This window comes from Acomys minous, assembly GCF_964271855.1.
Source record: "Acomys minous genome assembly, chromosome: 15".
Classification (NCBI taxonomy): Eukaryota; Metazoa; Chordata; class Mammalia; order Rodentia; family Muridae; genus Acomys; species Acomys minous.
The window spans coordinates 96,470,790-96,484,588 of record NC_140497.1 but is presented as its reverse complement, the minus strand read 5'-3'; the positions used below and the strand labels follow the sequence as shown (position 1 = coordinate 96,484,588).

Here is a 13,799-nt window from a genome sequence, read left to right as displayed (position 1 = left end):
TGTTCTCATGTAGAACTCTGGCCCAGTCCTCCATCAGCCTTCACCTTTATAAACGAAAGCATTCCAACTAGTCTGGATTCCTAAATCAGAGCCTGCATCAAGACAATTCAAGTCTACCTGGTCTCATTCTGATAAAAAACAAGAACGGGTCTAATAAAACCACAAACTTCTACTTTTACAAACGAGGAACTGTGATCCAGGGCTAAGAAAAGGTTTTCTGATACTAAAACAACTAACACCCTGAGCCAGAGTGGACGAACATGCTCTTCAAACAGCGAGGGACAAGCGAGGCACATGGCCAGCAGTAACATAAGTGCTAGAAAATAACTAGACACGTAGTTCCTGTTTTCAAGTTATATGCATATATTAGACTATTAAGAACGTCATAATTCACTGCAGTCAGATTTTTTAGTAGAATGGATTTATAATTTGTGCAACGCATGCCTATATTTTAAGATAAAAGACTGCATCAAACACTAAGGGCTGCTACTTATTCTAAAGGAAGCAACACATTTAAACCTCAGCAACAACAGTGACCTCTAGTGGATTCATTGAGTACAGCATGGCCACATGGCCAAGAGTATATGTATCAGTCAACACTGAGGCACCCAGACTGAGAATGGACCAGAAGTTAGAAGACTGCAAGAGGAAGCCTTAAACTGACCCTCTACTGAGTCCCGTTAGCTAGTCAGAGTGCGCAATCCTGGCCTCACTCAGAGCCTCCCACCAGCCCGGGAAATGGGCTGTTTCTGAAAGGCCGCAGAGGGACTGTGGTCCTTTAAGCTTTGTGATTCTTTCAATTCACCACCTAAACCAAAGCCTTGAGCAGATCCAGCTCTGCTCCACAGACGTGTATCCTCGGTGTCCTCGACTACCACGTGAAACAAGTGTGTCCTCGGTGTCCTCGACTACCACGTGAAACAAGTGTGTCCTCGGTGTCCTCGACTACTACGTGAAACAAGTGTGTCCTCGGTGTCCTCGACTACCACGTGAAACAAGTGTGTACTCGGTGTCCTCGACTACCACATAAAGCAAGTGTGTACTAGGTGTCCTCGACTACCACATAAAGCAAGTGTGTACTAGGTGTCCTCGACTACCACATAAAGCAAGTGTGTACTAGGTGTCCTTGACTACCACGTAAAAGGCCCCAGGCGTGACACCTGACAGCTCCCAGTACTTGAAAACTGTGTGTGTCATTTATTCTTACCAGGTAAAGTTAGCTGCTCAAAGCCAGGCCCCAGCTAAGCTGCACACCTGCACCCTGCAGTGGTTCAACAATCAAAGCCATCTGGTCACCACTTTGCCCTGATGCCCGCTCTCTTATTCGTTTTTAAGGTTTCAGGATAAGAGCGAATGTAAGATTTTCTTCTCAGCTGTTGTGACCTTGCTTTTCAACCATGCACACCAGTGTCCTCTAATCCACGAGGGACACACCCAAGGCTCCAAGGCTCACGCCTAACTTCATGAGCTGTGTACCGTGTGCTCACACTGGAAAAGGGCTGACTCATGCCCTGAGCAAGGAGGAGCAGTGGGTACGAGTTTTTATTGTGCTATTCAGAATGGCTCATAACTCAAACTTAGGAATTAATGCTGGAGTCTTCTATCTAGTATTTTCAGGTTATAGTAGATATTGATAACTGGAAAACTAGACAGTAAAACAACAGCTAAGAGAGGGCCAGCTTAGTGAAGCCACTGCTCAAGACCCCAACCTACTCCCATAGTTTTTCTCTTTTGTTTATAGTTTGTCATTAAGTAATGTCATAAATGTATCTTATACACACTCAGTAAAGTTACTAAATATTGTTTCACTCATGCATTTACTATTAAATTTGCAGGTTGAGATTTATGTGTGAACATAAATGTGCACGTCTTCCCAGGTACATATATGGTGACATGAACATGCATGTGCCTGCCTGTGTCTTCCCAGATACATATACAGTAACATGAATATGCATGTGCTTGTGTGAGTCTTGCCAGGTACATATATGGTGACATGAATATGCATGTGCCTGCGTGTGTCTTGCCAGATACATATACAGTGATATGATTATGCATGTGCCTGCGTGTGTCTTGCCAGGTACATAATGGTGACATGAATATGTATGTACTTACATGCATGTGAATACTGCATACTCTGTACATTAAAAGTATTGTCTAGAGGCTGGAGAGATGGCTCAGAGGTTAAGAGCACTGTCTGTTCTTCCAAAGGTCCCGAGTTCAATTCCCAGCCACCACATGGTGGCCCACAACCAACTATAATGAGATCTGGTGCCCTCTTCTGGCCTTTGAGCACTGTATACATAATAAATAAAATCTTTTTTTAAAAAGTATTGTTTAGATTAGAGATGGTGTCTTTGTAAACAAAAGACAAGCATAACTTAGGCCACTGGGCGTCGTCCAATGGGAGTGCAATGCGCTGCTGCTGCTGCTGCTGCTGCTGCTGCTGCTGGGATCATCTCACTGATGGCAGTTTTGGTGAAACAGTAAAGCCCAAGGCAGCTGTGAGTCCTGCTCACCATAGCCAGCGCTGTTCTTAACCCTCTAGACGAGCAAGCTGCAGCTAGTGCTGAAATGACCAATCTAGTCTATTAGTTCAGCTCAAGGCCAAAGGCTGGTGGCAGAAAGGGTAAGAAGGGAATCAGCCCTCAGAGGGGCTGGCATGGCGGCCACTGCGCTGCTGGGCTGAGTCCTGTCCTACGCCTTCTTAAGGCATGGACTTTAAGGCTGTCCCTGTTTGAGTCAACTGCATCTCTTCAGACCTAACTGCATTTACTCGGCACTCCGTCTTCACTGACTGACCACAAGTAACAGGGCTGGCGCGCTCCTCAGACACAGCATTGAGGAGGACACCCATTTCATTAAGCCTGTATCTGGAGCGTCCGTCCATACAATCTCTTCAAATTCTGCATCAGTATAATACTTCACGTGTTTAATTATTTCCCAAGGCAAAAGCCCTGTGGTGACCACAAACTTTTTAACAAGGAGATACTTTTTTTTTACTGGCTTTCTTTAAAGTCAGGGTTTATTGTAATAAAGCCTGGCATCATAGCAGCAAGGCAAGGTTGGCCAGATTTGCAGGAGCTCGTGCTCTGCAGAAGCTAGCACTTTAAATCAGGGTGGTTATGTAAGCAGAGTTCAGAAGCCATGCCAGAGCAAGAGCCGGAATCAAAGTTCCAGGCTTGTGATTAAAATTACAACATTAGAGAAAAAAATGTCTGCATGTAAGATTTTCCATTTAAAGTCTTAGTAACTGTGCCTAGACATAACTGTTTCCTCACAGCTACGGCGTGTAAAATGTGACGGTATACAGAAAACCACGCCCGCTCTCAGCCATGTCAAAAGCAAAGGCTGCTGACTAGCGGTACAAACAAGACAAAGACTGAATTACCTCTCTTCCTCTCGAAGCCACACTGGAGTTTTGGGAATCTGTGTTTCAAAATATTTAGATGCTTTGTAACAAAAATTGCTGCAGAAAGACTGAAAAAAAAATAAAATTAGTTCATTATTTTTCTGTTTTGAAACATAACCTACACACAGAGAACACGACTGTGAACATCAAAGACAGAACAAACCCCGGAACCAGGTGCTGGCGCACGCCTGTGATTCCAGCTCTTGGGAGGCAGAGGCAGGCCCATCTCTGTGTAGACCAGGCTGGCCTCGAACTCACAGAGCCCGGTCTACAGAGCGAGTGCAGGACAGCCAGGGCTGTCTCAGAGAACCAAAACCAAACAAACAAAAAACCAAAATCCCACAGGCTCTACCACACAAGGTTGAGCATAAAGGACAGGACCTTTGATGGCTGTGTGGCCCCGCCAACTGCATCGCCTTCTGTGTTCCCCAGGGGTAAACACTATCAGAAAGTCTTTTTTCACCATTGCTTTTGGTCACCACCCACCTGCTTCCCCTGTAAACCAGACAGTGTGGCCGGTTCTGAGGTTTATCTAGATGGGGTGTGGCCATGTGTTCATGTCTCCTTTCTTTTTGTTCAAAGTCACATTTTTACGACCTGGCTCTCCGCTGTGCAGCAGTGCACCCTGGACTGGGTCACAACAGGGCCGGCCACTCGTCCCGCCCCTGCAAGGCCCCTGGTTCCATCCTTAGCGCCACAGAGGGCAGCTATGCTCCACGCTGTTAGTATATATTCTTCCTTATGCACAAGTGAATTGTTTGATTTTTCTGCTACCACTTAAATGTTATAAACTTTAATATATATAATGAGATGGGGGGTCTCACTTTTGTACCCCAGACTGGCCCAAAACTCACTGTGTAGCATAGGCTGCCCTTGAATTTGTGGCATTCCTGTTGTGCAGGCCACCCAAGGGCTGGGGTTTCAGGCTGAACCACCACAGCCGCCTTAATAAAACACTTTTCAAGACTATCTTTAGTTGGGCGTGGTGGCGCACGCCTTTAATCCCAGCACTCGGGAGGCAGAGGGAGGCGGGTCTCTGTGAGTTCAAGGCCAGCCTGGTCTACAAAGCGAGTCCATGACAGCCAAGGCTACACAGAGAAACCCTCTCTCATAAAAAAACCAAAAAAAAAAAAAAGACTATCTTTAATACTTCCACTTTTTAATTGTTTTGTGTGTGTGTGTGTCCTTGAACTCAGAGATCCATCCACCTGCCTCTGCCTCCTTGTCTTTTCTTTTTCAGAGAGTTTTGTTGTGCAGCCCAGCTGGCTTCAAGCTCTCCACCCTTTCGCCTTTGCCTCTGGTGCACGGCTGCAGGCAATGCCACAACCCAGCTACTCAGTGCACAGTGCAGCGATGTTACGTTCACAGTGCTGTACAACTCTCTTCAGTATTTATCTTTGGAATTCTTAGCATACAAAACCGAAACTCTATAACCATGAAATAGTAACTTTTTTCCCCTAACTTCTTTGACAAGCACCATTCTGCTATAAATATGATGTTTATTTGTGTTGGTTTATTTCACTTTACAATGTTTTCAGAGTTCCTGCATATAAGAGGCTCTGGGTCTGAGCCCAGCCTTCCCCACTTCAGGGTGCAAAACTGAGTCCACGATAGGCTTCTCGGGGCTACCTCTCTCCCCCAGAAGATCTAAACATTTAAAAATGTGAGGTGCATGTTGGTATAAATATAAGGCAATTAACTGTGGTAAGAAGGATGGGCCAGGAGCAGATTAGTCACATGTGCGAACCCTTCATGTGTGGAGACAGGACTGTTGTCGGGGAGGGAGGGAGGGAGGGAGGGAGGAGAGCAGCAGCTGGAGGCCAGCCGCACAGTCTGCTGTGTGAGAACTGACCCACCCGAGTCAAAGCAGGTGGACAAAGACCTCTCTCAGAATCGCATGGGAGTGTGTGAACTTGAGCAGAAAGTTAGACCACATATGAAAAGTTAGTAAACCTTCCTGTATTAAACTTTAGAAGTTTTGTTCATTAGAAAAATGAGGAAACAAAGGAAAAGTGTAAAGTTGTATTTCCTACAACTTCATAGCTACAGCGGTAGTCTAAGGAAAAGGAAGGCAAACTAACGGAGGCTCTCCTGCCTCGTCCACGCCTAGCTTCACGTCTTCCTACCCATCTCCCAAGGCAAGGTTCCTCTGTGCAGCCTTGGCTGTTCTGGAATTCACTTTGTAGACCAGGCTGGCATCAAACTCACAGGGACCTGCCTGCTCTGCCTCGCGAGTGCTGGGATTACATGTGTGCGCACCACCCGGGCTGCTTCAAGTCTTATTAAAGCTCAAGCAAGGAGCCTTCTCAGACCTCAGCTTTTACTAGAACAACCTGTTAATATAGCTGTTTTCTAACAGGCAAACTTTAAGTAAGTACTAAAAGTTCTATTTAATGTCATTTAAAAATTAACTGCCACATTAGACAGCTTTTGAACTTACCTTTCTTTCAGTAATATCATAGACTTTATTGGTTTTGGTGGAAATTTTATATTTCTGTTTCGGTATCTAAAGAAAAATAAAGTATAATTTACAAAAGAATTTAAGTAAGGAACACAAGCTTTATGTCAGACACAATCAAGTCATCTATGGTTAATACCTGTGGCCAACCCAAGCTATTATTAGTTCATTATTTCCCATACTATGATGTATTTTGTAAACATTAATACATACACTTGAAAGAAAAGTACTTACAACGCCTAGCTTCTTCGGACATACAGGGTAGCCACAGAGTTTGAGGATGGCCCGCTCCTCCACAACGTCACCATAGTGAGCAGGCGTGATGAGCACCCCCTGTGGAGAAATGAAAGGGCATTCCCAATGGACCGTCAGGACCAGAGGAGCATGTCTGACAGACAGTGACATTATGTCATTTTATGACTTCTGCCTGCCCAGATGGCTCCAGGGTAAAAGGTGCCTGCTGCCATCTCTGGGACCCACGAGGGGAGGACAGAACTGAAGCTACAGCGCTGTCTTCAGACCTCCACACACATGCTGTGGCACCTGTGAGTCATGGCTCATGCGCTCCTCCCACACTAATATGATAAAAATAAATTTAAATATACATTATATGTAACTATAGCCATCTTACTATGTACATTTTTAGAAATTAATTCTCATGCATCATGTTATCTGTATGTAAGGACTAAAAAATGAATGAAAGATTTCAATAGTACAAAGAAATTTTACTTTACTTTGGAGGCTGGAGAGATGGTTCAGTGTTCAGCAATGCTCACTGCTCTGTGAGAGAAGCTGATTTTGCTCACACTTGCTGTAACTCAGGCCCTGAGGAGCTGGTGCCCTCTTATGGACTCCACAGGTTCACATTCCTGTGTCATGCGCGCGCACACACACACACACACACACACAGAGCGCTCAACAGTCATGAGCATGTACGGCCCCTGCAGAGGGGCCTGAGTTGGGCGCCTGGCACTCATGTTGAGCACATCACAGTTACCTGTAACACCAGTTCCAAGGGATCTAATGAACATGTCTGGACTCTGGGCACCACACACATATAATACACACATGTAAATGTACACACATACAAGACACTTGGGTTTCTCTTGCTCTGATGAAACACCATGACCAAAAAAAAAAAATTGAGAAGAAAAGGGTTTATTCAGCTTACACTTCCACATTGTTACTCATCCCCAAAGAAAGTCAGGACAGGAAATCAAACAGGGCAGGAAACTGGAGCCATGGAGGGTGCTGCTTACTGACTGGCTCAGCCTGCTTCCATATAGAACCCAGGACTACCTGCCCAGGGAGACGGCTCCACCCACAGTGGGCAGGGCCCTTCCCCATTGGTCAGTAATTTAGAAAACTCCTTCCAGCTGGATCTGATGGAGTCATTTCCTCCACTGATGCTCCCTCCTTTCTGATGACTCTAGTTGTGTCAAATTCACACACACACACACACACACACACACACACAAACTATAGAGCCACACTCTGCCTTCCCAGTATCTCGCATTAAAAACATACATAACTTTAAAAGTCCAACAGTCTTGACAAATTCAAACACTTTAAGATTTCAGTCCCTTTAAAATAGCCAATCTCTTTTAAAAATCCAAAGTCTTTTAAAATTCAGTCTCTCAACTGCGGGCTCCAGTAAAATACTTTCTTACTTCAAGAGGTGAAACTCAGGGCACAGTCACAATCAAATCAAAGCAATGCAAAATCAAACTCCCAACTGTCCAATGTGTGGGATCCACTCACGATCTTCTGGGCCCCTCATAAGGGCCGGAGTCACTTCTCCACCTCTCTGCCCTGTGTAGCACACAGCGTGTCTCTAGGCTCTGTGCTGCTGCTCTTGGTGGCCGTGACACGGTACTGACATCTCTAAAATGCTCGCTCGGGTTTCTGCCTTAAGAGCTGCACCTTCACTAACCGGCTCTTTTCCTGGTCCCAATTCTCAATTTCTTTGGATGACCCTTCATGCCTGGGCCTTCAACGGCTACTGAGATGGCACCTTCACCAGCAGCCTCCCCTGGCCTCTCACAGTGCCCAGCCTCAGCTGCTCTCCATGACTCCTTCATGCCTTCAAAACCGGTGCCACCTGGGTGATTCTTACACATGACCAAGTCTGGCTGGCAGCACAAGGTGCAACCATGGTCACCTCTGGAACACAGCTTCTCTGTGCTCCCAGGAAAACACTTCCCAGAAGGTTTCACCTCAGTGGTGCTGGTCTCTTGTCAATCACAGCTGATTCTTCAGCCCCAGCTAACCAGAGCCACAGACTCTTTGTTTGAGACAGGGTTTCTCTGTGTAGCCTTGGTTGCCCTGGACTCACTTTTGCAGACTAGGCTGGCCTCAAACTCAGAGACCTGCCTGCCTCTGCCTCCCCAAGGGCTGGTATTACAGGAGTGCACCACTGTACCAGGCTGAACCACAGAATCCTAATTCAAAGTAGCAAACAGCCCCGATAGAGTCCTTATGTGACTTTCCAGCCTCCCTCTGTCCCTCACAAGCCAGGCCTCCATCCTGCACACAGCTCTCAGCACGCTTATCTTCCAAGTTTCTAAAGAGCATCCCACTGAGCTCTCAACACTCAGCAGCTTTTCTAGCCCAAAGTTCCAAATCCTTCCACAGTCCTCCCAAAAACATGATCAGGTCTGCACAGCAGTATCCCACCGTGCTGGTACCAACTTGTCTTAGTCAGGGTTATCGCTGCTGGGATGAGACACCACATCCAAAAAGCAAACTGGGAAGGAAAGGGTTTATTCAGCTTCCAATTCCATGTCACTGTTCATCAGAAAGGAAGTCAGGACAGGAACTCACATAGGGCAGGAACCTGCAGGCAGGGACTGAGGCAGAGGCCATGGAGGGCGCTGCTTACTGGCTCGCTCAGCCTGCTTTCCTATAGAACCCAGGACTTCCAGCCTGGAGATGGCCCCACCCACCCTGGGCCCTCCCACATTGGTCAGTAATTGAGGAACCGCCTACAGCTGGAGTTTGTGGAGGAGCCATTTCCTCCACTGGGGTTTCTTCCTCTCTGAGGACTCCTGCTTGTGCCAAGTCAACACACAAAACCAGCCAATACACACTCACACACATAATGAGTCCTTAAATATAGATGTTATATTTTACATCTGGCAGTCTGCAACTTAATACTTACACACTCCTTCAGGAAGTCTTCTGTGATGCTCTCTTCTAAGAGCTGTTCAACGATGCGCACAGCTTTCCTTTCAAACTCCACCTTCCTCTGCACAGCAGCTTTTAGTTCAGCTTGCCTGCAATGTTAATGAGAATGTTAATCCAAATAAGATTTCTCCTCAAAAAAACAAAAACAAAAACAAAGGGCCAGGCGTGGTGGCGCACACCTTTGATCCCAGCACTCAGGGTTAGGGGAAGCAGAGGCAGGTGGATCACTGTGAGTTTGAGGCCAGCCTGGTCTACAAAGTGAGTCCAGGACAGCCAAGGCTACACAGAGAAATCCTGTCTCAAAAAAAACAAAAAGACTTCTCCTACCTCCAACACTCCACACTTTAAAAGCCTCCACTAACTTATTATGCTGCCAATAAAATTTATAGTATTTAACCGTGCCACTTCTGATCCAGTCCCTTACAAAAAGCAAGCACACTATTCGTTCCAGTGTGTATACAGAAGCTGGCCACCCAGACCAGTGTGCAAGGCACTTACAGAGTCACACAGAAAGGAGGCTGTACACGTCTGCAATCACAGCCCTTTGGAGGAGGAGGCAGAAAGAATCAGAGCTCAAGGCAAGCGTGGACTCCATAGTAAGAACCTTCTGTCACAAATGATGGTGATCACTGGGCGGTGGTGGCGCAGGCCTGTAATCCCAGCACTCAGGAGGCAGAGGCAGGAGGATCACTGTGAGTTCGAGGCTAGCCTGGTTACAAAGTGAGCCCCAGGACAGCCAAGGCTGCACAGAGAAACCCTGTCTCAAAAAAAACAAACCAAAACACAAATGATGCCGATCAATATGGTTGTGGCAGCGTTACGTCAACGTGACACAAGCTAAATTACTGCAGAAGAGGGAAACCCTAAGAAAAGGCCTCCAGAGGATCAAGCTGCAGGCACAACTGTACGGTGTTTTCTTAATTCCTGATGGGTTGGGAGAGCCCAGCCCATGTGGGTGATGTCATCCCTGGGCTGGTGGTCCTGGGAGCTGGCTGAGCTAGTCATGTTCAACAAGCTAGTAAGCAGCACCCCTCCATGGCCTCTGCCTCAGCTCCTGCCTCAGGGCTCCTGTCTGATTTCCTTCAGTGATGAGCAGTGATGTGCAACTGTAACCCAGAGAAACCCTTTCCTCCCCCAGGTTGCCTTTTTGGTCATCACAGCGATGCTAACCTCAGACGGTGGTGCACGGTGGCCGCCTCTGCCTCCTGAGTGCTGGGGTAAAAGGCGTGTCCACCAAGCCTGACTAGCTTCTGGCTTCTTTAGAGAGACCTTGCCTTGAAAACCCACAGGTCACCTCCCTACCAACCCCTCTCTAAAGCAGTAGTTCCCCCTCGTAACATCAGTCTTTTTCTTCATAGTGCTCGCTGCAATTTCTAGATATGTATCCCACTGTTTCAGTTCAGCAGGTACGTCTCAGTTCCAGTGAGCAAAAGCAACGTGTTCAACAGTACATCCTAAGGGCCTGGCTCTGAAATACACACTACCCTGTATTTGGAAAGTATAGTCAAAGAAAGAATTAGTAAATTCTGAAATGATGAATCACAGAAGCTTTTAATCTCTACAGATGAGATCCCATTCTCAGGATCTCCTGGGACAGGAGACTTGACTTTTTAGAAACACTGTAAGGATGTTTTTGGTTTGTTTGTTTTAAAATCCACACTGAATGTTACAAAGAAGCTTATTTCGGTGGGATCATGCACGAGAGCGTGCCTGGAGAGACAGGAAGGGTGCTTGGCTCCCACAGCCTCCTACAGGTGCTCACAGCAGTTCCCAACAGGCGGAGCCGCCAGTTTGGTTTTCTTAATTCTTCTTCTTCTTCTTCTTCTTCCTTTTTGTGTTTTCATTTTTTAAGGCAAGGTCTCTCTGGGTAGCCTTGGCTGTTTTGGAACTAATTCTGTAGATCTCCAACTCAAAGATCCACCTGCCTCCGCCTCCCTACTGCTGGGATCACAGGTGTGCCCGGCCATCATCACCCCTGGCTGCCGAGTTTGGGCTTTTCAAAGCCGGAGGCTGTAATAGTCTTAAGTGAGAACTGATAGTGCTCCCTACACCTTCTCATAAGTATTTTCTCCAAAAAAGGTATCCATGCCGGGAGTGGTGGCGCACGCCTTTAATCCCAGCACTGGGGGGGGGGGGGGGCCAGAGACAGGCAATCGCTGTGAGTTCAAGGCCAGCCTGGTCTACAAAGCTAGTGTAGGCCAGCCAAGGCTACAAAGAGAGACCCTATCTCGAAAAACCAGAAAAACAAAAACAAAAACAGGTATCCATGATAGTTTTAAGCTGTGTGGGCTGGGAGTACAGCTCAGGAGACACACTGCTTGTTTAGGGTGTGTGTGTGAAGCCCTAAGCTCAGGTCCCAGGTCCCAAGACCAGAAAATAAAACATCAAGACCAAAAACATCTGATTCGATTAATATGATGTACAAGGAACGAGAAATGCAGTCGCCCACGTGATTATACCTTCTAGATGCATCTCCTCGGTTCAGGGTACTTGTCTGTTTAGTACCTACAAGTGAAGAGATAACAGTCAAGTACAAACACACATTTGATGTAGCAGAGTCTTGCTCAAATAACATACCGTAGACATCTCTTCCTTTTCTCTCACACATTTCACTTCCAACTCCAATTTGTAAAAAAGAAAGATGGGGGGAGGGGAATAAACAGGAAGGAAATTCCATTGTTTCTGTAAACGAATTACATTTCAATTTTTGACTAAACTCTCTTTGGGGACTGGCCTTTCTCATATATCGTATCTGCTTTAGTCAAGTGCTTCTTAAAAGCACTTTAAACTGGATTCCTCTAGGCTAACATTTCTCTGTCTCCTAAAAGTTCGCCAAGCCTGAAGAAAGGAGTCTGGCCCAGGCCACGGTTCAAGGCAGCTGACCACCACTGGCCTAAGTCAGCAGGTCCCCGAGGGTCGCCAGCACAGCCCAAGCAAGGGAGACGGGGGATCCGGAACGCCTGAAGAGCCGTGGGCTGCTTCTCCCGAAACCACCAGGGCAGCGGTGGGAGGAAGCTGCCGGCCTCCGCCACCAGAGCCTCTCCCCGGGGCAACCTCGAGAGCGCCCCGCGCGAGCGTCTTTCTCAAACCCAGCTCTCAGGGTCCAAACCTGGCAAGAGGCCTTCTTCGTACCTGCAGCGCCTCGGTAGGAGCTGGAAACCAGGGCACTCGGGCCCAGAGAGCAAGGAACAGCAGAGTCAGCCATGGCCGAAGCGGTCAGGAGCTAGGTGTGCTGTGAGCGGCGGCCGCGAGGCTCCGCCTCCCCACGCGTCACTCGGGCTGAGGGCGGGCCTACGAAGGGCGGTGGACCTATGGGTGGGCGGTACGAGCGCGGAGGGGCGGGCCTAGGGAGGGCGGTGCGAGCGCGGAGGGGCGGGCCTAGGGAGGGCGGTGCGAGCGCGGAGGGGCGGGCCTAGGGAGGGCGGTGCGAGCGCGGAGGGGCGGGCCTAGGGAGGGCGGTGCGAGCGCGGAGGGGCGGGCCTAGGGAGGGCGGGGCGAGCGCGGGAGGGCGGGCCTAGGGAGGGCGGTGCGAGCGCGGAGGGGCGGGCCTAGGGAGGGCGGTGCGAGCGCGGAGGGGCGGGCCTAGGGAGGGCGGTGCGAGCGCGGAGGGGCGGGCCTAGGGAGGGCGGTGCGAGCGCGGAGGGGCGGGCCTAGGGAGGGCGGGGCGAGCGCGGAGGGGCGGGCCTAGGGAGGGCGGTGCGAGCGCGGAGGGGCGGGCCTAGGGAGGGCGGTGCGAGCGCGGAGGGGCGGGCCTAGGGAGGGCGGGGCGAGCGCGGAGGGGCGGGCCTAGGGGGCGGGGCGAGCGCGGAGGGGCGGGCCTAGGAAGGGCGGGGCCAGGAGTGCGGCCTGCGCTGCCCGCGGTGGCGGAGGAGGCTCGCGGTCCGGCGGGTAGGTAGGTGGATGTGCTGGGTCGGGGTGGACCGGGCTCGCCGCACAGGATCCGGGCCGCACGCGGCTCGCCGTCTAGGCCCCTCGAGGTGCTGGAGCCTGGACGCTCTGCCCGGCGTCCAGGAGGAGGGAGGCAGGGAGACATGGCTTCCCCGGGCTCAGTCCACAGGCGCGGTCTGGTGATTTTCCTGTTCGTGCCTGCGGGGCCAGCACCGCCGCTGGCCTCGTGTTCAGAGAACCGGTGGATCCTCACTGAGGGTTGGTGACTTTGGGGAGGGGCAGGGCCTGTGGGGAACCGGCTGGGGGCATTAGAACCTTCAGTTTCTTTAGGTGACTTAATTGTGTTGGATTCCAGTTTTTTGTCAATGGGACCTTTAAAAAATTAGCTACCGATTAGAATTTTTATTCTAGGTCCACGGTTTGGCTTTTTTTTTTTCTTGGAAGGATTACTTTCTCCTTTAGAAAAAAAAAGGGTTCTTTTAGGACTTCTCTAGGGCTCCTTTTCTTTTTCTTTTTTACTCATCATTCTTTCAAAACCATGCTCTTTAAATGAAACAGTAGGTGCTTTAATAGAACGGCACATTAACAATGTTCAGTAGTAGCAATTAAGCTGTAAAACCACATTGTGTTTATTTTCTAAGAATTCAGAATGAAACAGTTTATCAAACATAATTTACATAATGTCACACAATTAACTGTTTTGTATTAGTTCATTTCAGTGTCAAAGCGAGGAGAAGTAATTAGGAATGGCTGTGGAGGAACTTCAGTGCGTAATAAAAAGATGTGTAAGTAACTCTCTGAAAACAACTTCAAAAAATGGGGAAGGGTATAGGTTATCTTTACTTTGTGGTCACATCT

General features: G+C 48.6%; 2 protein-coding genes across 7 annotated transcripts in view; one reads left to right on the top strand and one right to left on the bottom strand.

Moving 5' to 3' along the window:
* Positions 1–12,331, bottom strand: part of RPAP2 (RNA polymerase II associated protein 2) — a 63,892-nt gene extending 51,561 nt beyond the window's left edge. For all 3 annotated transcript variants that reach the window (XM_084759453.1, XM_084759452.1, XM_084759454.1), the window contains exons 1-6: positions 12,186–12,331; positions 11,513–11,558; positions 9,028–9,142; positions 6,102–6,200; positions 5,850–5,915; positions 3,389–3,477 (exon numbers count right to left, since the gene is read on the bottom strand). In XM_084759453.1, coding sequence (XP_084615579.1) covers positions 3,389–3,477; positions 5,850–5,915; positions 6,102–6,200; positions 9,028–9,142; positions 11,513–11,558; positions 12,186–12,258 — 488 coding nt within the window. In that variant the 5' untranslated portion in view covers positions 12,259–12,331. The remainder of the gene's footprint in view (positions 1–3,388; positions 3,478–5,849; positions 5,916–6,101; positions 6,201–9,027; positions 9,143–11,512; positions 11,559–12,185) is intronic.
* A 531-nt stretch (positions 12,332–12,862) lies between these two features.
* Positions 12,863–13,799, top strand: part of GLMN (glomulin, FKBP associated protein) — a 36,081-nt gene continuing 35,144 nt past the window's right edge. For 2 of the 4 annotated variants that reach the window (XM_084758786.1, XM_084758783.1), the window contains exons 1-2: positions 12,863–12,945; positions 13,651–13,726. In XM_084758786.1, the coding sequence (XP_084614912.1) occupies positions 13,688–13,726 (39 nt within the window). In that variant the 5' untranslated portion in view covers positions 12,863–12,945; positions 13,651–13,687. Of the gene's footprint in view, positions 12,946–12,974; positions 13,200–13,650; positions 13,727–13,799 lie in introns of those variants that run through there. The other 2 variants (XM_084758784.1, XM_084758785.1) reach the window with 2 other exon arrangements.